The sequence below is a fragment of the Lycium ferocissimum genome, chromosome 5 (genome assembly GCF_029784015.1).
Source record: "Lycium ferocissimum isolate CSIRO_LF1 chromosome 5, AGI_CSIRO_Lferr_CH_V1, whole genome shotgun sequence".
Lineage (NCBI taxonomy): Eukaryota > Viridiplantae > Streptophyta > Magnoliopsida > Solanales > Solanaceae > Lycium > Lycium ferocissimum.
Genome location: NC_081346.1, coordinates 70,295,190 through 70,318,879, shown reverse-complemented (window position 1 = coordinate 70,318,879; position 23,690 = coordinate 70,295,190). Strand labels below are relative to the sequence as shown.

General features: G+C 35.7%; 1 protein-coding gene and 1 pseudogene across 1 annotated transcript; both read right to left on the bottom strand.

Annotated features, from left to right (window-relative positions):
• Nucleotides 1–5,404: 5,404 nt before the first annotated feature.
• On the bottom strand, nucleotides 5,405–9,507 carry LOC132058516 (heparanase-like protein 1; annotated as a pseudogene).
• A 2,635-nt stretch (nucleotides 9,508–12,142) lies between these two features.
• LOC132057992 (TMV resistance protein N-like) lies at nucleotides 12,143–21,665 on the bottom strand. The gene is made up of 8 exons (XM_059450565.1): nucleotides 20,958–21,665; nucleotides 19,712–20,651; nucleotides 19,298–19,585; nucleotides 14,828–15,034; nucleotides 14,513–14,719; nucleotides 12,973–14,418; nucleotides 12,453–12,893; nucleotides 12,143–12,223 (listed from the first exon to the last, which is right to left on the bottom strand). Exons 1-8 carry the CDS (start codon nucleotides 21,524–21,526, stop codon nucleotides 12,143–12,145), a joined length of 4,179 nt encoding a protein of 1,392 aa, XP_059306548.1. The 5' UTR covers nucleotides 21,527–21,665.
• Between the last annotated feature and the right edge of the window lie 2,025 nt (nucleotides 21,666–23,690).

The window sequence follows — 23,690 nt, the reverse complement described above, 5'->3', positions numbered from 1 at the left end:
AAACAGGAGACTGAAAGCTTGAGATAGAACACGGAAAAAGGAGGTATACTCATCCAAAAAAATGGAGAAAAAAGGAAGCATAGCTGCTCCGAACTTTCTGGTCACCATAATATTAAGAGAAATTGATAAATGGAATTGAGAAAAGATAAGAGATATTGTAACCTTCTCTTGGCCTTGGTCTCTCCCAAAGTTGTTGAAAGTAGCTTTCCCCTTTCAATTGCTATTTTAGCAACTTCTTTAATCCAAGTGAGAACAAAACATATAGTCCTATCCCAGAAAAACAACTTAAGTTCGCCTTTGGTTCAATTCTTCAAGGCTACACATACTCAAAAACCTCAACAATATTAACCCACATAGACGAATTTCTAGGTCCAAGTACTAGTGATAAAGTTACTGTTACCCTCAATCATTTGGTAAAGCTGCTAAGGCAAACTCAACTTCTTCACCACTAGAAGCTGTTTGTTACTCTTCCTAATATCAAAACTACCAAACTTTGCCCACGACTCCGCTAGATTCTACAATACTTATACAACAAACAGTGCAGCATCAGTTAAATCTGAACCAAGGTATTCACACAGAAAATCAGCCAAGAATCTGAAGAATTTATCCAAATCCATATACACACGCATTCTGGAATCCAAAGACCTACGACAGATAACCTATTGCGGTATAATATCTTTGTATTATTTGATATTATTTGGTAGCATATTTGTAGGGAGATACTTACCATATATTAGTTAGTTTCCTTTTTTCACTAGGATCCGGAGAGATCCTAGGGTTCAAGATTATTGTATCCTATATATATTCTCTCTTGGTGAATGAATGGGACAAGTCAAGATTGTATAGTTTCTACATGGTATCAGGCCACACGTTTTTTTTTTCTCTCTTCCTCGTAAATTTCCATGGCCGGTGACGACGTACCTCCTCCACCACCACCCAAAATTGAGTCTAATTCTCCCTATTTTCTCGGTCCTCAAGACCGACCCGGGGACTATATCACGCCTACTCGTTTCACCAAGCACAATTTTGATGAATGGGCGACCGACATACAAACGGCGTTGAGGCACGCTCGTAAATTTGAGTTCTTGGACGCTAGAGTATTTGAGAAAATACATTGTGATTTGTGGGGCCCATATCGCCATGTTTCGTCGGAGCTCGTTATTTTTTAACAATTGTTGATGATTTTTCCGGAAATTTGTTTGGATTTACTTGTTGGTTGATAAAACAGAAGTGTTTTCGATGTTTATGGCTTTTGTTGCTATGGTTGATCGCCAATTTAATCACACAATTAAAGCTGTACAAAGTGATAATGGTACCGAATTTAATTGTTTGATCGATTATTTTACCGCCACTGGTATTTTGTTTCAAACCTCTTGTGTGGGTACTCCGCAACAGAATGGGAGAGTAGAGAGGAAGCATAAACATGTGTTGAATGTTGCGAGGGCTCTAAGATTTCAGGCCAATTTGCCTACTTTTTCCTCGGGGGTGAATGTGTTCTTTCGCATCTCATCTCATAAATCGTACCCCCACACCCAAATTGGAAAATAAAACGCCTTTTGAAATTTTATTCAATAAACCTCCTTCTTTTGATGCTATTCGTACTTTTGGGTGTTTGTGCTTTGCTCATAAGCAAAAAACTCTGGGTGACAAATTTGCTAGTCGGAGCAGAAAGTGTTTGTTTGTGGGATATCCATTTGATAAGAAGGGGTGGCGGTTGTTTGACCTTGATACCAAGGAATTTTTTTGTCTCGTGATGTAAAGTTTCTGGAGGATGTGTTTCCTTTTGCTTGTCCGGAAGATGTTAATATTTCGTCTCATTTTTTGATGAGAGTGCCGAAATGATCGTGATTTTCCGGTGTGCGGGGATGAATCGGGGTGAAGTTGATAGTTCGGAGGTCGCCGAGTAACACCGTGAAACCCACGCCCCTGACCGGCGCTACTGGTGGCGACAAGCTAGAGCAGCGGCCTAACAACCATCGTCCATCCGCTGGGAACCCGGCCGGTCGGGCGCCGAGGTCGTAGGTGGCCGGGCACCACCGCCGGCCCCGCCGGGAACCTAGCGCCCGCCGGGCCGAGGGGGGCAAGAACACCATACCCATGATCACGAATGTGGAAGGTGGCTTGGGGCGTGGTTTTCGGGAGAAATATCCCTCTATTGTGCTTCGTGATTATGTGACACACTCAGTTTTTGCTAATAGTCCGTCTCCTATAACTCCGGTTAACAATCACTCCTTAGGTACTCCCTATCCTTTGGCACACTATATTAATTGTGACAATTTTTACGTAAGAATTATCGTAAGTTTCTTGCGGTATTATTTCGGGTAAGGTTCCTAAGACCTTCAAAGAAGCCATGAAACACGAAGGTTGGAGATGTTCAATGAAAGAAGAGATACGTGCATTGGAAGACAATGGTACATGGACTTTGGAACATCTTCCTCCGGGTAAGAAAGCACTTGGTAATCAATGGGTGTACAAGACCAAGTTTTTGTCAAATGGAGATGTGGAACGGCTCAAATCGCGCTTGGTTGTGTTGGGAAATCATCAACAAGCGGGGATTGACTATAATGAAACTTTTGCTCCGGTCGCCAAGATGACTACTGTTCGAGCCTTCCTAGCCATCGCAGCATCCAAAAATTGGGAACTTCACCAAATGGATGTTCATAATGCCTTTTTACATGGTGACCTTGATGAGGAGGTGTATATGAAGCTCCCTCCCAGGTTTGAAAGTCCAGATGCTACGTTGGTGTGTCGTTTGTGCAAATCGTCAGTATGGGTTGAAACAGCCCCTAGATGTTGGTTTGCAAAATTGGTGATCGCTTTGAAAGGGTACGGTTTCTTCAATCTTATTCGATTATTCTCTTTTTACATTTACCAAAGGGAATATTCAGATTAATATCTTGGTTTATGTTGATGATCTTATTATTTCTGGGAATGATTCTGCTGCACTTGCAACTTTCAAAGCCTATTTGAGTGATTGTTTCAAAATGAAAGACCTTGGGTCTCTCAAATATTTTGGGTATCAAGTAGCTCGTAGTTCATTCGGGGGGTTGTTTTTGTGGCAACGCAAGTATACTCTTGATATTATCTGACGAAGCAGATTGTTAGGTGCAAAGCCAAGTGGGTTCCCTATCGAGCAAAATCATAAACTTGGTCTTGCAAATGGAGATTTGTTGTCGGATCCGGAGGTCTACCGTAGATTAGTCGGGCGTTTGATTTATTTGGGGGTCACTCGACCGGACTTGGCATATTCTGTTCATATTTTGTCTCAATTCATGCAAGAACCCCGGATTGAACATTGGGAAGCGGCCTTACGAGTGGTCCGTTATTTGAAAGGCACACCAGGACAGGGAATTTTGTTACGTGCCGACAGTGAGTTGACTTTGCAGGGATGGTGTGATTCTGATTGGGCGGCTTGTCCGCTTACTCGTCGTTCGTTGACAGATTGGCTAGTATTTCTAGGTCAATCTCCCATCTCTTGGAAGACAAAGAAGCGACACTGATTTCTAGATCTTCTCGCAGGCTGAATATAGGTCCATGGCTGCGGTCACTTGTGAGTTGAAGTGGCTGAGAGGTCTGTTGTTGAGTTTAGGTATACAACATCCCAAGGCGATCAAATTGTTTTGTGATAGTCAGTCCGCTTTGCACATTGCAAAAAAACCGGTTTTCCATGAACGAACAAAGCACATTGAGGTAGACTGTCACTTTGTTCGTGATGCAATTAATGAAGGTTTGATTTCTCCGTCACACGTGTCAACATCTTCACAATTGGCCGACATTTTTACCTAAAGCTCTCAAGCAAAACTTCAGTTTGACTTTTGCTTTCCAAGTTGGGCATTTTTGATTCCCATGCTCCAACTTGAGGGGGGGTATTGCGGTATAATATCTTTGTATTATTTGGTATTATTTGGTAGCATATTTGTAGGGAGATACTTACCATATATTAGTTAGTTTCCTTGTTTCACTAGGATCTGGAGAGATCCTAGGGTTCAAGATTATTGTATCCTATATATATTTTCTCTTGGTGAATGAATGGGACAAGTCAAGATTGTGTAGTTTCTACATAACCGGTCAACAATGCCATAAGATCATACATTCCACCAAGTCACCAACCAGCCACTGACCGGGCAAACAAAAACCACAATCTTTAATCTATCTACCAAATATAGTTCATCAAATTGTGCTAAGCTAACAAAATCATTCAAGTAAAAACAAGGTTGGACCTTTATGGAAAATCAGTTCTTTGAAGAACGATTAACCTAAATAACCGTCAACCCAACCACTTAGATTAAAAATAGTCAAGAATGTGTAATATATGCATTATTCATGCATAATACGTGTATAACCCTATATAATCAGTGTATAATCTATGTATATAAGCTCGGAAAAGTGAACAGTGAAATTGGTCTTTTATTTGCGTGAAGATCCCATCTTTCAAATACATAACCGAAGACTGCCAGTTCAAGAACATCAATATACACGGCAGTAACATCCATCACATTTGATATTCGACGACAAAAACAAAAACAAAAAAAAACCTAGGGCTTTCTACAAATCCAATAGTATTACTGGCTCACAAAATTATTGGCTCACAAAACTATTCTATCTAGAAAGTTCTTGGGTTTTAACACCCAAAAAGAAAGAAGAACATTGATAATCCATGTTTGGTCCTTATATATTGAACGAAATTACAAAATAATTTAATTTAGATCTTTTTTTTTTTTTGTAATTAATAAAAATATAAGATATTTTTAGTCTTCAATTAATAGAAGGTTTATTTCGTTAATAACAATAGTTCTGTGGATTTTATTATTTTTAATTTTAGCTGTCACACCACGTTTACAATTGTTTTTATGCTACAAAGCCTACAATATGGCATTTCCACTCGTTATTTTAAGTTAAAAATTCATTAAATGTGGGAAATGTGTTTAGAAGAGCAACTAAGAAAATAGAAATCTAGTCGAGTATTATGACACTCAATTAGAAATTTATCAATAGTTGAAGCGAAAATCTTCCTTTATTATTCAAACTAATCTTGATATCCTGAACGTATGTTTGGTTGAAATATTCCACAGCAATGGACGAAGAAATAAATCGAAAATTATTCTCTTTTATTTTTTTTTTATTTTTTATTTTTTGGCGTTTTTGAAAACCTATTTACACATCTTAACTTTGCGGACGACCTACTATCCTATCTTTTTGTTGTCATAACATAAAACCGAAGTCTTTTGAGAAATGTAGTTGTAGCTCCTTTAATGTATGCAACTATGCTTAAAGGAAAACGGAAAATAAGAGAATATTGTTGTATTTGTAATTGGAAGTTATATCCAAAGCTTCATTCTGCTAACTTACCGGTTTATAACCCACATACACAAAGGCAAGACCATATATTAAATGAGGATAAAAAGAAATGTAACAGAGGCAGATGGAGATGAAAAAAAAAAAATTGAACTGATCTATTGATACTATAATGAGTTATTCCATGTGAAATTATAATCGACTACAAGGGGCTGGTATTACTGTATTCAAATTATAGTGCATGAATGATAAATCTATGTTATGCTGATTATAATGCGAGCTCTCACCTCTCAGTAATACTCCACTTATCTAGAATTGGGAGAATTAAAATTGGGGAATACAATGAACTTGATGGACAATGGTGCAATAGATATTGGAGAATTTAAGCTTTTGAGCACTGGAGACAAACTTGGAATGTCTTCTGTTTCTGTAAGTTGCAATAATTTCCCATTGAGGAGCAGTCTTCTGCTTTTAATGTTGCTACCTTCTGGAGTTAGATGGTACTCTTCTCGCAACAATGTAACATCTGATGATCTGCTTCCTACCCATGAAACACTTTCCTAAAGACCGCACACGAATGACTTTTTCGTTTGATTTTTTTTCTCACCAACTTGCAAGCTGGTACCTGCACTGGATTGGATGTTGACCCCATAGTGGATCTGGTTGCTTAAATTGATCAGAAGTAAAGCCACACCTGCCTGCACAAAGGCAACACCAGTAAGTTAATACACGGTTTTGGTCTTTCGCAGTAGTATGGAGATGCAAATAATCAAGTAGAGATTTGAAGAAAGTGGCACATGCACATAATGAGGACAAGAAATGAGAAGGAAGTGGACTAGGAAGTGGACTAAGTGACACTAAATTGGGTCATTTGATATATGCACAGGAGGAATATAGTATAATCCTTCATTTTGGATGATCCATTTTTCAGAACAAAGCAAAATATAAGCAGCCTAGTGCATAATTTAGGAGCATTGGCTGCAATTCTGATGTGCAAGAATATGAAGGTTGGTTTATGAACTAAGGCAAATGCCAGAGTCAGTGGAACTTACTTGCACCCAGTGTTTGCACCAAACCAAACATTCTAACCTTGACAATGAAAAATCAAAGTTGAAAAACACATTTTTTAACCATGGTTAATTGATAAATGTATGTATGAAAAAACACATCATGCATTAATTGGTTTGATACAAACACCGGATGCGGATAAGGATTACTGAGTCAGTGTTCTCTCAGGAGAAGAAAACTCACTAAGGCTTATCACATAGCCTACAAAAGGAAGAAGCAGTGAAACATGTAACATCTAGCTAAATCTAGTGATAACTTCCCCTGCAGGGTTCACAAACCTAAATAGCATATGGTCCTTATGTGTCAGAACTTAGTAATCGCATTTTGTTGGTCTAACTAAGAGCATATGTGATGTTTGAGCCTACTCAACATGTTAGATTGACATAATGGCTTGTGCAGCAGACATTCTTTAAAGTTAAACGCAATAATTCCTCTTGGAGAACCATCAAAGCAATTACTATTAAGATAATTTTTCAATATATTAATGCATATCAGGTTACATAAATGAATCAGAATATACACAGCTCTCTTACTCTATCTTTTGTACAATGGGCATAAGAGCGCAAATGTGGTGATCCTTTGCTGCTAACATCAAGAACTTCTTTTCCCATCAGTCTATTCCAGAGAAGTGCACTGTATTGAATTGAAATGGAAAGACCAAATAATTTTGATTAGATTCTCAAGGACCTAAAACAGAAATATACAAAATTCACAACCTGCCCCTTTTAGTAATCGAAGTCAACTTGAATAAAGTAGTCAAGCACCTCACCTATAATAATCAGGATTTGGATCAAACGTTTTGGTATCAAGGAGCCCATAATTTCCACCAATAAGTCTGCCTGCAGTATACTTTAGTACGGTGCTTGGCTGCCATCCCGAGCTGATCTAAGTACCTATATTCCGTATTAAAGGCCAGGCATGAATGAAAAATCATACCACCTGCCTGAATTATGGTCTCTGGAATTGTTTCACTTGACTGCTAGCTAATACTATAAATCAAATTAAGCAAGAAAATTTACCAAAAACTATCTACGAAGGCATTAGACACATTAGGACCTCCACTGTTGTAGGCTCCACCACATTCTCCAACCCAAGCTGAAGCCCAGGGACCATTCCTTTCAATGGTTTGAGTAAGACTGCGGTATGTATCTGATAGTTTATTCAGGTATTCAGGATTTAAAATTTTATCCACAAGCTTGTGATCGGACCCTGAAACAGAACACTTCTGCTTTATTAATATTAATAATTTTCAGCGCTGAGATCTAGATAATGCACGCAGTGATATCACACTATGTATACAACAAAACATCTACAGTCCGGAGTTCCCACATAAAAACCGTTTGGCAACAAAACATAATGGATGATTTAAATTTGTACTGTTGACTATCAAGATTCTTACAGTTTCATGAATTCTCTAAATTGAGAATCGTTTGAGGATGATCATTAAAATTGTCCATAAGCACGTGAAACTGTCCAGTGAGACTAAGATAGGAGAATTTTAAGAACCAAGAGAATAATAGGGACTTTATCCTTTTATTCTTCATTTCAGATAGTAATAAGAAATTAAGTTCGACCGGATATAGTGACTTACATAAAATTGACAAATGTAGAAGTAACTAAAAAGAGGCCTCAACTGAAAGAAACTACATAAGAATAAACCAGAATGATAAATCTCTTTTCTAGAGTCTTTTGAACAATTACACATGAAGATATAGATTGGAGCAGTCAATTTTTCAAGAATGTAATTAAAGTATAAGATTAGACCTGTTAAACTTCAAAACTAACATATTACGAAAACATGATTAATTCAATTGACCAGCAAAAAGCATTTGTATGCAGCTTTCTATTATCTCAAATGCTCTTACCAACAAAATAATTCAAATAACAGAAATATGGAGACCAAGTGTCATAAACAAAAACATTTAAGATTTCATTAATGTTTTTATGAGTTTAAAGTGAAAAAAGATCTGCACTAGCTCACCCGGGCCAAGATTATAAATATGATGCGTTAAGGCATTGACAGTGCCAGGTCCTGAAACCTTCAGGAGCTTGCTGAACCACTCAGCACCATAGAATCCTCCTGGTGCTAATAGTAGAGGACGTCCGTGGAAATTCTTATATACTTGGCTTATGAGATTGTGCAGCTGGATAGCATCTTTTCCATACTGTACAGCATTAACACTCGCACCAATCCCATTACCACTCAATTCATTTCCTGCAAAACCAGAAAAGCATGATTGAGGAAAGGAACCTCTCTGGTAAAGGAGAATTTTACATAAATTTGGAAGAAGAAAGAATTATGCCAGAAATTATACCAAGTTCCCACGAGTGTATCTGGTAGCCCTTGGCAACAGTGTATCTTATGAAGTCAAGGGCATTACTGGAATCCCAATTTCTTACCCACACATGCCTATTGGTCCGTCGTCTCCCATACAGTGCATTCAAGCCAAAAGTCACAAGTGCTCTGCAGCAAAAGCAGTGGAACTCAAATGAACTTCAAGGGGGGAATTTTTAGAATCATGGTAAGTTTTTGAGAGTCCTAGAGTAATTACTTTATCTTTTTGTGATAAGTCATAGTCACGCGGTATAAAAAGAAATGAGATTTCAAAGTACAGTATTCTACATATTTAGGTTTCTTGGAGTATGGATGCAATTCAGGATTTAAAAGTAGTGACATTAAAGAGTCATGGGTGCTATTCAGGATGTTTCAGCAGAGGGACATATCAAAAACTATCTATTTAAGTTCACCATGTATTCACTCATCAATTTTCAGGTGCAAACCAAAGAGCTGCAGATTATGGTAGATTTTACTAGTGTCAGATTTCTGGTTGGTTGGATGTGAAACACTCCAATTGCCATCAATTTAGACCTTCAAAGAGTCATTTGAAGAGATGAAAGTTGTCAGATTTGGACATCAACCAAACTTGGACTCTCGTGTATTATTAGCCAAGACGTGGTTACATGCTTATATTGTTGAATGCAATAGAGAAGGACAGATTTTACATATCTTACCCTGTCTTCTTGAAAAGGCCGTTTAGCTCATCCCATCTGTGCATATGTAAACATCCCTTAGAAAATCCAAACAACCCATCCTTCTGCTTGGTGAATGAATGGCAAGGAGATTTTAAGCTGCGTATACCATATATTACTTGGTCTTGTAAAGAACCTCCAGCCATAATATCAAACCCTTGAAAGCTGTATCACCAACAAATGTAAATCATAATAAGAGTAAAAATTTAAGAGACATAGAGAAAGAAGTCTAGTTTGCTAATTATGGTAATAACTAATAACAGAAAAAACTTGGAATTAACTTAAAATTATGGTTAATGGTACGTGCAAACCTCGTATAGTATTTTCCAGAAATGGATGAGATAAATCCTGACAAAGCAAAACACATTTATGAACACTCACCAGTCATTCCTTAATCAGAAACTCAATAAGATATTTATACTTTTAATATTGAAGAACAACATATCCCTTCAATAACAAGCTAGTAGGATCTTACCAAATTTATAATAGATGCCAAGCTGCAAGGACACTTCTTGTAATTACGCTTCTCTTTTGGCCACCAATCAATGGTAGCACAAATGTAATTAGCATCTGTTTGTGCAATTTTCACAGATGCATCAATCATTAGTTCTGTATCTTTAATTGTTTGCGCTGAAAATGCAGGGCATAATGCAACAAAGATTAACAAGGTTCTGAAGTCCATTAGATGATTAACCTTCACAACTTCACTGCTGTTTGAACCGAGTCATATACTGCTAAGAGGAAGCAAACAAATAAATGTTAAGAGACCTTAAAGAGTAAGTTATTCTTTCTAAAAAGTATACAAATACATTAACATTTCATTGCACAATATCATACAAATATTTAGCAACTCTATACTTGAGCAGCTTAACAAAGTGATTTACTTTCCCAATTCAAAACTTCATGGTCTTTTCAGAAAGCTTAGATAAAAAGGTATACATTAATTTAGATAGTCAAGTACCTCTCTGGAAATTATAAATGAATTTCTTATTTCTTGTACATAAAATAAACCAAGACCTATATTTTGACAACCAAATGTTTATTCAAGAAAATATGAATGGGAAATGAGGAAGCTAACCAAACTGCTTTTCTATCTCAGAAGTAAAGAACCTTGAACTCTATAGTCAAGTCAAGTGTAGCAAGATCATAAATTTATCTATAAGGACAAAAGTCATAAAGATAGAGAAGAAATTTCTAAATTTGGAAGTTAATTAGACACTGCTTAAATCCAGAACCTATTAAAGACTTTCACTTTTTAGTAATAACAATTAAAATCTCTTCCATATGAGAAGTACATAGGTATTTGAGTCATTAAATAAGATCACAATGTCAAAATTTTGATGTACTAACAATATATACCAAATTTCTCCTATGCTAACAATCATTCATTACTAATGCAGTATCGGTACCTTTTGAATTCTTGAAAACAAGTACTCGAATACCCCAGGCGTCATCCCACAAATTACACTATGTATTCTGGTGCTTCTTTAGTAAAAGCTGTCACTAAAGGAAGCTTGTTGGCAGAAACAAACTTAGCAATTGCAGATTTTCTGAATTGACCATCTGAATGGCAAAATGAAAAAGATAATAAGGATGTCTCCCTGTTGAGACAAGATTCAATTCTAGTATCTAAAAATAGAGATAAAAGGAGCAGCTAACCATAATGCACCACTTTCTCTACTGAAGGACAAATAAATGCGTTGTGCGAATCATCTTCAATCCATCACATTAAAGATATAAAATGAAAGCTGCAACAAGGAGGGAAAACAAATTCAGAACCTGGAAGACATGATCTGCTACATACAATCCAAGGTTAAGAAGTAGAATCCAGAATATCCCATTGGCACGCTTCTATTGACAATCTGCATATAGAAAGGAGTGCCAAGATTCAAGATCCTCAGGAAGTCCATCAAATATATAGCAATTACGAATATCAAATTCAGTCAAGGAGGACAAACCTGATACTTGATGCAAAACAAAACCATTGCTGCTTGATCCACCTGTACATCTTCATTCTCGTAGCTCGAATGTAGTCCTTGTATGTTGCAATTATGCTCAGCAGATGCCTGCGAACCAGAAGTGCATGATGGCTCTAGTTGCTCAAATACCATGGAGCAGCCAATTTCAGTTTGTTACTACATCTCCTCGCGTGGAACTGGAAAGAGTTTGGGACTTTGCAGCAGGAAAAGCAACAGTACTTAAAGGTTAAAATTCATTTCCAAAATTACTATGAATAAATTTCATTTTGACTTTGGAAATTCTGATGGGGGAACCAGTTGCTTAAAGATACCTTTGCAGTAGGACAAGCAACGGTACCTAGACCATAAAATGGAATAGCCCATCTGCAGCAGCAAAAAAATATTTCATGCGATCAAGTATACACGAGACACATAGCACGAATCTAACGATAAAATCCATGTATTTGTCTATAATAGTATAGGCTATCATTTTAAAACAATTTACAGCGTCCATACCACTACAAAATCCAAAGGGAAAAATTAAAACAAGTAGAATTGCCCTGTTACCTGAGAATGATATCACCAGGTACCTTGTGTTTAGCTATACTGAAAGAGACACAGGAGATGACTAAAGCAACCAAAAAAAAAAAAAAAAAAGAAGAACGACCATAGCAATATCAGGCACCTTTCTCGACAAAATGGTAAAAAAAAAATGAAAATAATGGAGTAACCAAACTTTTAATGGCAAGAAGATTCCCTTCCACTCTTATCTCAAGGAAACGAGTGCTTACTTACATAGCTCCTGGCATTTGACTTTGATCATTATGTCTTCTTTGTTTTGAATGTCTGATTGGATAGATGCTTCCTAGTTCCTACATCACAGAAACATGAAATTAATGGTAAAAATACGTATGAACACAAGAATTCTCAAGATATTTTCAAGGCTAACCTCGATTTTCTCCTTTCAGTCACCCATTTTTGCTAGCAAAGGTTTCAGTGATCCAATTTTGCTGTCTTTCTCTTTTTGTTTCTATATCTCTTTCTTTTTCTCTTTCTCTTTCTTGAAGCATCGCCTTTTTTCCTTGATGGGCTATCACAAACTCTAATCAGCTCAACATTCTGAGGTTCAGATTCATTTTGCACTGCCACTCCTGCTTGATCCACCTCTAGAGCTTTATTCTCATACTCTAAATATAGTCCCCTATCTATGGCAATATCATGGTCAGCAGACGCCTGCGAACTAGAAGCGAGTGATGGCTCTGGTTGCTCAAGTATCATAGAGCAGCCAATTTCAGTTTTACTGTAGTATCTTTTTGCCGAATCGGAAAGAGCTCGTGATTTTGCGTTATTCACTGCTTCCTTCGCCATACTCAGGCGAATTCCCGAACATACTTCATTTCCCGTGAATTTATCGGTATACGAAGATGGGATCAGATTAATAGAGATCTTCTCTTGATTTGTTAGCTCATAACGGAACGACTCTGGAATTCTGACTTCGGGAAAAAAAATGCTAAAATAATCCCTTTGGTGGAAGTCACAGTACTGCACAGAAATCATTATTAATAGAAATCAATTGGACAAGAACATTCAACATTCATATATGTGAGGGAGAGATAAAAACCTGGATGCATGTCCTAGTTAAATGTTGTAGGGACTTCAACACATTAACTTGGCATTCGGAATTTTCATAACCACCCCATGATATCTGGAGATAACACAACTTAAGACACTGATTTATTAGATCTCTGATGCTCTTCGAGTCTAAAAGATAATCTGCACGTAGCGCCTTTAAATTTGGGGGTAGCTCTCCTGGCAGTTCATTAAGATTCTGACAGAATTGCACGTCCAGGGTTTTAAGCTGTGAGAGTTCTTTGATGCTTTTGGGTAAACAAGAAATATTGCTTCCGCTAACATCTAAGCATTCCAAAGATTGCAAAGATCCTAAATCCTCAGGAAGTCCACCCAATATGTTGCGATTACTAAGATCAAGTTCTATCAAGGAGGATAAACCTGATACTTGATGCAAGACGAAACTCGAGGAGTGTTGAACTTGTTGTTGATGTGAGAAACATAACTTCGTCAGGTTGCCAAGACTGGTAATGGAGGGAGGTGGTTGGTTGATTGCAGTTTCGCTTGCATCAAGTGTCCGTAATGCTTGCAGATCACCCATTTTTTCGGGAAGCTTCTCTAGCTTTCTGCATCCCAAGAGGATAAGACTTCGAAGATTCTTCAAATTACAGAGGCTGTTTGGTAGACTTACAAGATCTTCACAACCTTTTAAATAGAGCTCAGTGAGGCCACTCAGATTCCCAATGGATGAAGGCAGTTCTCTTATCCCAGTAGATTTTATGGTCAGTTCTTTTAAGCTATGCATATCTCCGTTGATTTCTGGAAATGTATCTAATTTTGGGCAATTAGATATCTCGAGTTCTCTAGGGGATTCCGCCTGAATAGAGCTTGGAAGCTTCTTTAAGTTCTCACATCCTTTTAAGACTAACTCAACAAGCTTCTTTTGAACTCCAAGAGATATGGGGAGCTCTTCCAATTCAGAACATTTGTTTATATGAATCTCTTCCAATTGACCTGATTCAAAGAGGCTGTTTGGCAGCGTTGCAAGTTTACTGCAACCTTCAATCGAGAGATATTTAAGATTTCGGATAGTGTCCGGAATACTTCCAATAACTTTACAATTTTTCAATTCCAAATGTCCAAGGTTGCTGAGAGATGGGGGTAGGCTTCTTATCCAGGGGGATTCTACACAGAGTGTTGATAACCGCCGCATATCTCCACAGATTTTTGGAAATTCTTCTAAACTTGTGCATCTGAAGAGGTGGAGAGTCTCAAGAGATTCCATGGTAACAAAATTTGGAAGCTTCTTAAGTTTTTCACAACCCCACAAATGCAAAAAATTAAGCATTCTGCAATGTCCAAGAGATGGATGGACCTCTTCCAAATTCTCACTCTCAAATATATATAGTGTCTCCAAGTTTGGCTTATCACCAAAATTAGGGGTTTCTGTTAACCTACCGCACCTGCTTAGAATGAAATGCTTCAAGTTGCTCAATCCCTGTTTTCATAAAATTACAAAATATAAAACATTATGTTTGTATGAAATATGCAATTCTATTTTATGGGTAAAAAATAAAGAAAAGAAACCCCACCAATTTTGGAAACTTCTTAAGTTTGCCACAATTTGTCAAATACAATTTTGTAAGCATTCTGCAATGTCCAAGAGAGGGATGAACCTCTTCCAAATTCTTACACCCCTGTAAAATTAGTGTCTCCAAGTTTGGCTTATCACCAAAATTAGGGGTTTCTGTTAATCTACCGCACTGGCTTAGAATCAAATGCTTCAAGTTGCTCAATTCCTGTTTTCATAAAATTACAAAATATAAAACATAATGTTTGTATGAAATGTTTGTATGAAATATGCAATTCTATTTTATGGGTAAAAAATAAAGTAAAAAAAACCCCACCAATTTTGGAAGATTCTTAAGTTTGCCACAATTTATCAAATACAATTTTGTAAGCATTCTGCAATGTCCAAGAGAGGGATGAACCTCTTCCAAATTGTTACACCCCTGTAAAATTAGTGTGTCCAAGTTTGGCATATCACCAAAATTAGGGGTTTTTGTTAACCCAAGGCTCTCGCTTAGCTCCAAATGCTTCAAGTTGCTCAATTTCTGTTTCATAAAACACATAAAATTTCTATGAAATATGCGATTCTATTTTGTGGGAAAAAATAAAGAGAAGATAAGAGAAGGTTGTGACAGAATTGACGGAAAAGTTTGTTTTCAGAACGTTGGTTGTAGCTATTGTTTTGGAAATACATAATTATCTTAAAATCTAAATATATATTTCTGCTCTTTTAATTTAACAATGAAAATAAAACCTCTTTAATATCGTACTTTCTTTTTAGATTTTACTTTTTAAGATATTGAAAATTAAACGGAAAAGGGCCAAAAATGCCCATAACCTATTGAATTTGGTTCGAAAATACCCTCCTTCCACCTGTTGGACCAAAAATGCCCTCAAGGTTATCTTTTGGCTTAAAAATATCCCTAACCTATTGAATTGACTCAAAAATACCCTCCTTCCACATATTGGACGAAAAATGCCCTTAATATAATTTTTTGGCTTAAAAATGCCCCTAAAACCAATGGTTGATTAATTATCAAAGAAAATCCAATTTCTGACCCACAATTTATCTATTGTTAATTCTTACAGTAATTAGTTGTTATTCAATTCAATTTCTTGTGGAATCATCGAAAAAATCCAATAACTGATTTGGGTTTTTTGTTTACGCTAATGAATTTGGATAATATTGGTCTTTTAGCTAATGTCTGAAACATAGTAGAAACGGAAGAAAGTATGCTTTGATTGTTGAAAATTGTAGTGCTCAGGGAGGTTTTTGAGTCACTATTTCCAAATTATGCCCCTACCTTAACCAAAAGCCTACATTACAATGATTTAAGTCCTAATTGATTGTGTCTACATTAGTAGTGGAGAAATACATGAAGGGCAAGCTTATGGTACTACTTGTGCATTTGAACATCTTTGTGAGAGAAGAGGGTTAATTCTTTCCATTTGATATCCCATTTATGTTTTGAATTGCATTTTCTAAGTGTGGGATTCTCTCTTGAGTGTGAAGGCACATGAGAATTTGAGTTGTGAATTTGTTCCATTTTCCAATTGAGAGGAATGAACAAAAGAAAGTTGTTTTGTGATAATGAGACAAATTTTGAAGCTTTAGTGTCATGACTTGATTGCTACTTTGATTAACTTGGTGTTTAAGCTCTTGAAATGAATGATTTTTTTGAGAAGTTATGGTGATTCATGTCTTGGATTAATTGTTGGTACCAATCAAAGTCATGTTTTTGCGCTTAAAGTGGACCTTTTTGACTTGGTATAATATTGGTGCACTATTGAGTTGAGTCCTTGGAAGGGAATTGTAAGTTTTGATTTGCTTGAGGACAAGCAATAGTTTAAGTTTGGGGGTTTGATAAGTTGGTATTTTCCAACTTATTTGTTCTTTATCTTAGACTTTTGACTTGTTTGATTGAGAACATAGTACATTTAATATCGTTTTCTTCTATTTTATAGGTTTTACATGCTTGAGAAGTGATCGGAAAGAAATCAAGTGAAAAACAAGTCAAAAAGAGGTCAAATTGAAGAAAATGAGAAAATTGGCTAAAAGTGCAAAAAGTGGCTGGAAATACAAATCTGAAAATCTGAAATTTGAAGGCCATTTTAGTCACTTTTTATTGGGGAATTTCTGGGGACTATAAAAGCAACACTTGAGAGATTTTATTATCATCTTTGACCATCTTCCAAGCTTGAAGCAAGAAACTACACCTAGGGTTTGAAGATTTGGAAGCACACAATGAGAAATTCTTTACCCATTTCTTCACCTCTTGCTTTGTAATATATATCTAAGTGTGTAGCATTTTATTTCATCATTTTGATCTTGTTTATGGACATATTCATTTGCAAAGTTGGATTATATCTCTTGCTATGCTTATGTATTAAATGATTTTTATTCTTGATTAAGTGGGTTAATGTTCCTCTATTTATTCTTCAAGATTTCATGTCTCTTAATGGTTGCAGACATTAATTGTGCCCAGTTACCTTTACTTTGCTTGGAAAAGAGAGTTAAGGGTTAGGAAAAGAGTAAATAGCAAGGATTTGAGGCTTTAAACCTCATCTAATAACTTGAGCTAGGAATATGATAGTTAACTTGAGATTCAATTTGTTGTGCTTAATATCACACTCTAAGGCTTGGAAAAGTTTAGAGTGAAATTCATTGATTTGGTTGGAAGACTTTCAATAAGATTTGAGAAACCATTATCTATTAACATAAACTCACTCTTAGTTGTAAAATCGTAAAATACATTGGATCATTATTTGAGAGTAATTTCCCTTGTATCCATGCTTGTGGCCATTGATCATTTTACTTGTTTTTTAGTTTAATTTTATCTTTGTTAGTTTTTAAATAAAAAATCAAATATTGAAAAAGTGTTTGGCTTAGCTTAGTTGGTGATAAATCCTTAACTTTCTTAATCGCCTTTATATTGTTCTCTGTGGGATTCGACCCCGACTCATAGTTGAGTAAATTATATTGCGAGTGTACACTTTCTCTTTGAGGAGTGGATTTGGACGTTATCAGATTCCAAGTTACTACCTTTAGATTCCATTAACAAATATGTTAGCAAGAGAAGTTGAGTGCATTAATGGTTCCATAGGTGGAAGGAGGGTATATTTAAGCCAAATTCAATAGACTAGGGGTATTTTTAAGCCAAAAAAAGATGTTGAGTGCATTAATGGTCCAATAGGTGGAAGGAGAGTATTTTTAAGCCAAATTCAATAGGTTAGGGGTATTTTTAAGCCAAAAAAAAAAAAAGGATGTTGAGTGCATTAACGGTCCAATAGGTGAAAAAAGGGTATTTTTAAGCCAAATTCAATAGGGTGGGGGTATTTTTAAGCCAAAAAAAAAAATGTTGAGTGCATTAATGGTCCAATAGGTGGAAGGAGGGTATTTTTAAGCAAAATTCAAGTTAAGGGTATTTTTAAGCCAAAAAAAAAGATGTTGAGTGCATTAATGGTCCAATAAGTGGAAGGGGGGGGGGGGGGTATTTTTGAGCCAAATTCAATAGGTTAGGGGTATTTTAAAGCCAAAAGATAACATTGAAGGTATTTTTGGTCCAATAGGTGGAAGGAGGGTATTCTTGAGCCAAATTCAATAGGTTAGGAGCATTTTTGGCCCTTTTCCGAAAATTAAATATTTATAGGGCTTACGCCGTGATGGAGTCCCCTGGGGCTTGCAAGTTATTATTAGGTAGATATAATAGCAAGAAGTAAATTATACAATTATACTAACAATTTGCTCGGAATTATTATTTCATTATTCGTAATAGGACTTCGCTAGAAATTCCAGTTGATATCTAATTTTTTACAAATTTTGAAATCCAAAAATTAAAATTATTTCACATAAAAACTGTTTCTTTACTATTCTCTGTGATAAAGTACTTTATTTTAGTTCGTGAATGTCAACTTAGTTCGATTCCACCTATATATTTTGAAGATTAATTGGGAAAAGAAAGCTGTCAGAGAGAAAGGGAGAGATTATATGTTTGATTTTGTGATGAAGTTTGTATTTGTAAGTTTTAGATTCACTTTCAAGGGAGTGATTAGCAAAAAAAGATTGGTTTTAATTGTGGATATTAGAACATTTATTTAATGTAGCATTTATATCGTGGACTGATTAATTTAATTGCATTGACCTATCAACACATTTATTTCAAGCTCCTTATTTTGTAGATTATAATTAGAAGATGTAAATTACACAAAAGCGAGTTTATATACAAGATGTTCTATAATTGTAACAATTTCATAATTATTATTCCATTATTTTGTATGAGAACTTTGAAACAAATCACCATTTGAGATCTAATATTTGAAAATTTAAAATCAAAACATCAAAAGCATTTCACGTGAAAACTGTTTCTTTACTATTCTTTGTGATAAAGTACTTCATTTTAAGTTATTTATAACCCTGTTCCTATAGAAAACAAACATAGACATATTTGCTTTTAATGGTTCCATCCTTTTGTCGTTTCAAATTTAAAGCTTACAACATATACGGATGGAATGTATTTAAATCCTTTCTTCATTTTGAAGATTCATAATACATAAATATGGATGTAGTAAAGATGAATTACAGAAACAAGTATACAGCATGTTTAAGTCCTTTTGCATGCTTCGCAGCAGATTTATGTATTATGTTTGCTCCTACGAACAAAGTTTCTTCACCCATCTTTGATTCACAATTTATTTAACTCAAACGGGACATGCATCAATTTTTAAGGTTTGGACCAGATATGTCACCATAGTTCTAGAGTTATGTTGTTTCGGAGAGAGAGAGAGAGAGAGAGAAATCACAAGTATACCTTTGATATTGACCAAAGTTCGACAACCCGACCTCTAAATAATCTAAGGCTGACGAGATGTGATGGTTCAAACCCCTCCGGTAATGAACTTGACGGATAGTTCGGCCATTCCAGACACCGCAGGCTAGAAGGAAGATAAGTGATAGCGCTATCCGAGCAAATAGTTTCATGACCAAGTATCAATACCTGTAAGTTTTGCATCCTCTTGAATACCTTGCTATGATTTACATGATCATCTTCAAAACGGTAACCTTTTGGGATACATAGGCTTTCCACCTTTTTTGGTTTCTGTAAAGAAAGAAACAAATATCTATTTGCCCAGGAAATAAAAAAAATGAAACAGAAAACTCAACGGAACAAAGTGGCAATACTACGAGCTTGCAAAATTATCAATTTAGTAATAATATTCCTTACCAACTTTCCAGTAAAAAGGTCATGAACCTCCTCAGAAAGCCATATTCTGCTGTTTGCATACTCTTCCCTTGACACATTTTCACCCATTCCTCTTATCAAATTATGCATCTCAAACCTGTAGCCACCTCTGATGGATAAGAGAGATTTTTCGATGAGGTAATTTATTCCTATTAAGTCAATACTACAACTCTTAAGTATTCGTTCCACATCATCTCTTGATCTATGATTGTACAAGCATGCGATATCTAGGAATATTCTCATCTCATCTTTATTCAACCCATCAAGACCAATCTTAAGTTTTCCTAGAATGTCATCATTAGGGATCTTCTTCAATCTATCAATTATTTGTCTACAATGCTCTTTGTTTCGTCCATAAACAGAAGAACCCAAAACTTTAAGAGCTAAAGGGAGTCCATCAGCATACTTCACCACTTCACTTGAAAGTTCCGCAAAATCTCTCTCTGGAGATTTTCTTTTGAAAGCATGCATGCAAAACAGTTCAAGAGCTTCAGTCTCAGATAATAGTAGGACTTCATATACTTTATCCTCCTTCACATGAGTGGTTATCAGGTGCTTGTCTCTTGTAGTAATCAAAATTCTACTACCCCTGCCAAACCACTCTGTCCCTCCAACTATAAACTCTAGTTGACATAGATGGTCTACATTGTCAAGAATGAGCAAAACTTTCTTCCAGCGAAGCCCATTCTTTATAATTATGGTTCCATCACATTCACTAGTTACATTCATCTTTTTTCCAAATAACTTGCAGATAAGAGTTTTCTGTAGCCACTTAAGTCCCTTTTTTCGGCACATTTCTCCAACATCATCAAGAAAACAATAAGCTTCAAATTGATGATCTCTCATATATAACACTTGCAATTTTTGTCTTCCCAATACCGCCCATTCCCCATATTCCAACGGAACAAACGTCATCGGATTTCATATGTAATAATGAGATTACTTTGTCAATTTGAGTACCCACTAAGCTTTCCGAAACGGGTAAAATAATGTTCGGTAATATGTAATCAACAACCGTTGTGATGCAATCTGCCTCATCCCTATACGTTACAATGAACAACAACTATGTAAATCGAACTTTAGAAATCAAATAAGATTATAGAGTTGTTTACATTTTGCACCCTAGTGTATGCTCTATTTTATTTTTGTACCTTATTTTATTACTTTAAATGATTCTTGCAAAACAATAAAAACATCTGTTTCTTGAATTGCAAAACAGGAATATTACAAATAAGAAGAAGAAAAAAGGATATGGTACAAAATAAAGAAGAGGTCAAGAAAAACAAACAGAACAGAAAAAACAAAAGAAAGAAATCTTACTTGCACTTGTAAATGGTACCCTGATATTTTCCCAGCTTGCTTACATGCTTCTCTCCATCTTTGAACCTTCTCCAAATCATCTTTGTGTTTTTCCTCGTGTTGGGAAAACGACTCAGCGAATGGTGAATTTTGATGGCTTACATCATATGGACTCACATCATAAAAAATTGGAATCACAATCTGATCCAATTCATTTCGGCACTTTATGATGTGAGCAAGCTCCTCTAAGCACCATCTTGAGGATGCATAGCTTTTTGAAAATATCACAATGGAAAATCTGGACTCTTCTATGGCTTTCAGTAGTTCATTAGAAATAGATTTTTCCGTTTCTAACCGCTCATCATCTTTAAAAGCATCAATTCCTCTTTGTTCTAAAGCATTATAGAGATGACTCACAAAGTTCTTACGGGTATCTGGACCTCTAAAACTCAAAAAAGCACCATACTTGCAAACTTTGGAAGATGAAGCATGAGACATTGTTAAAGAATATTGCTAAAGACTAACAGGAAAATTCTCAGCTTTGGATATATGGTGAGATAACTCAAATAATTGGCTGGCTCTGGTGCTTAATAAAGAGCAAGATTCCACCTTTTTCACTATTCCTAGTCTTTAAGGGAAACTTCTTAATGTCTTCCTATTTAAAGTCATACAACTGCACCCAACCTCTGGTGCTTAATAAAGAGCAAGATTCCACCTTTTTCACTATTCCTATTCTTTAAGGGAAACTTCTTAATGTCTTCCTATTTAAAGTCATACAACTGCACCCAACCTTTTTCATTATTATGAGAAATTAAAGAGTACTGAAACAGGCAAGAAGACTTAACTTGGTCCTTGATCAAAAAGGTGAAGAAAAAGCTAATGTCATTATATTTTTACTGCTTAAAAGATTTTATTGTAATATTTGTATTGCCTTATGGTTATTGTCTTTGCAACATTATTGTGAATGGGTCCAACTTCTAATGAAGTTCACATGCAGGATTGTTCAATGGGGTCCAATTTCTTAGAAATTTCCAGCAACATTACTGTCCACTTTCTTTCTTTTGTTTCCTTCTGGTTTTTTTCCCTTGACAGTGAATTGAACCTGAAAATTTCAGAACTAACAAAATGATGGAAAACAACACTTAAGCGGGGCAGGCGGGTTGGAGTCTTAGCGGATTTACGCGGGTTTGCCCCGCAACCGCATCGTTTGCCATCCCTTATTTCAGGCTGAAATGGCATGGACCAACCTCACCGTTCTTATTTTCCTACTTTAAACACTAACGTCTTACCTTGTTGTGAGTTGTGACAAAATATACAACATTAATACTTAAAAACCATATTAGGACTGTCAACTTTACTAGTATTACATAAAAATCTAAGAAGTTCAAGTTAGGTTAGAAATTAAAGAGCACTGAAAAAGGCAAGAAGACTTAACTTGGCCCTTGACCAAAAAGGCGAAGAAAAAACTAAAGTCATTATATTTTTACTACTTAAAAGATTTTATTGTGAATGGGTCCAACTTCTAATGAAGTTCACATGCAGGATCATTGTTCAAAGGGGTCCAACTTCTTTGAAATTTCCAGCAATTTTTGTGTCCACTTTCTTTCTTTTGTTTCCTTCTGTTTTTTCCCTTGACAGTGAGTTGAACCTGAAATGGCAATGACCGACCTCACAGTTCTTATTTTCCTACTTAACACGCTAACATCTTACTTTGTTGTGACAAAATATACAACATTAATACTTAAAACCAACTTAGGAGTGTCAAATTTACTACTACAAAATCAAAAACTAAAAAGTTAAAACTTGGACAAGTTAAGTTAGAGTTACATTTTATTGATAGCTCACATAATTTGGTTGTTGTGGTCCTTAAAAACGAGTAAAGACTTTACCTTTTCCACTACTCCTAGTCTTTATGGGAAACTTCTTATCATCTTCCTATTTCATGACATAAAATTGTACCCTACCTTTTTAACTTAATCATACCTTTATGTAAAATGACATAAATTCGTTGTCAAGCCTGAGATGTCCCAGAAATTGAAGAAAAAGTAACAAAAATTTTGTAACAATTTAGAAGACAACACAAAAAGCAGAAAGAAAGAACAAAAGACTGACCTCAAGGTATCTGTTGGTAGATACTCCACCTAGTTACCTCAAAAATAATAGAGGAAAGAATAGTAGCAACAACAAATAATACGATAACGGAAGCAAAGGAAACTAATACTCCCTGTGCCCCAATTTATGTGGTACACTTTCTTTTTTAGCCTGTCTAAAAAAGATTGTCATCTTTCTATATTTTAAAATAATTTAACGTTATGAGATGATTTACAATCACACAGATATTAAAGATTACTAAAATAGGCAAGAAGACTTAACTTGGTCCTTGACTATAAAGGCGAAGAAAAAACTAAAGTCATTATCATCTTTCTATTGTTTCCTTCTGTTTTTTTTTTAACTTGACAGTGAATTGAACTTGAAATGGCATGGACCGACCTCACAGTTCTTATTTTCCTACTTAACATGCTAATGTCTTACTTGGTTGTGACAAAATATGCAACCTTAATACTTAAAACCATCTTAGGATTGTCAAATTTACTACTACTACATAAAAGTTTAATAAGTTAAAACTTGGACAAGTTAGGTTAGAGTTACATTTATTGATAGC

Coding starts and splice junctions, on each gene's coding strand:
- LOC132057992 (XM_059450565.1), bottom strand. CDS start 21,526: ATGTCTCATGCTTCATCTTCCAAAGTTTGCAAGTATGGTGCTTTTTTG. Junction 20,652..20,957: donor CTTTTTTCTTCTTCTTATTT/GTAATATTCCTG, acceptor TTATTACATATG/AAATCCGATGACGTTTGTTC. Junction 12,894..12,972: donor TAACTAGGACATGCATCCAG/GTTTTTATCTCT, acceptor ATTTCTGTGCAG/TACTGTGACTTCCACCAAAG.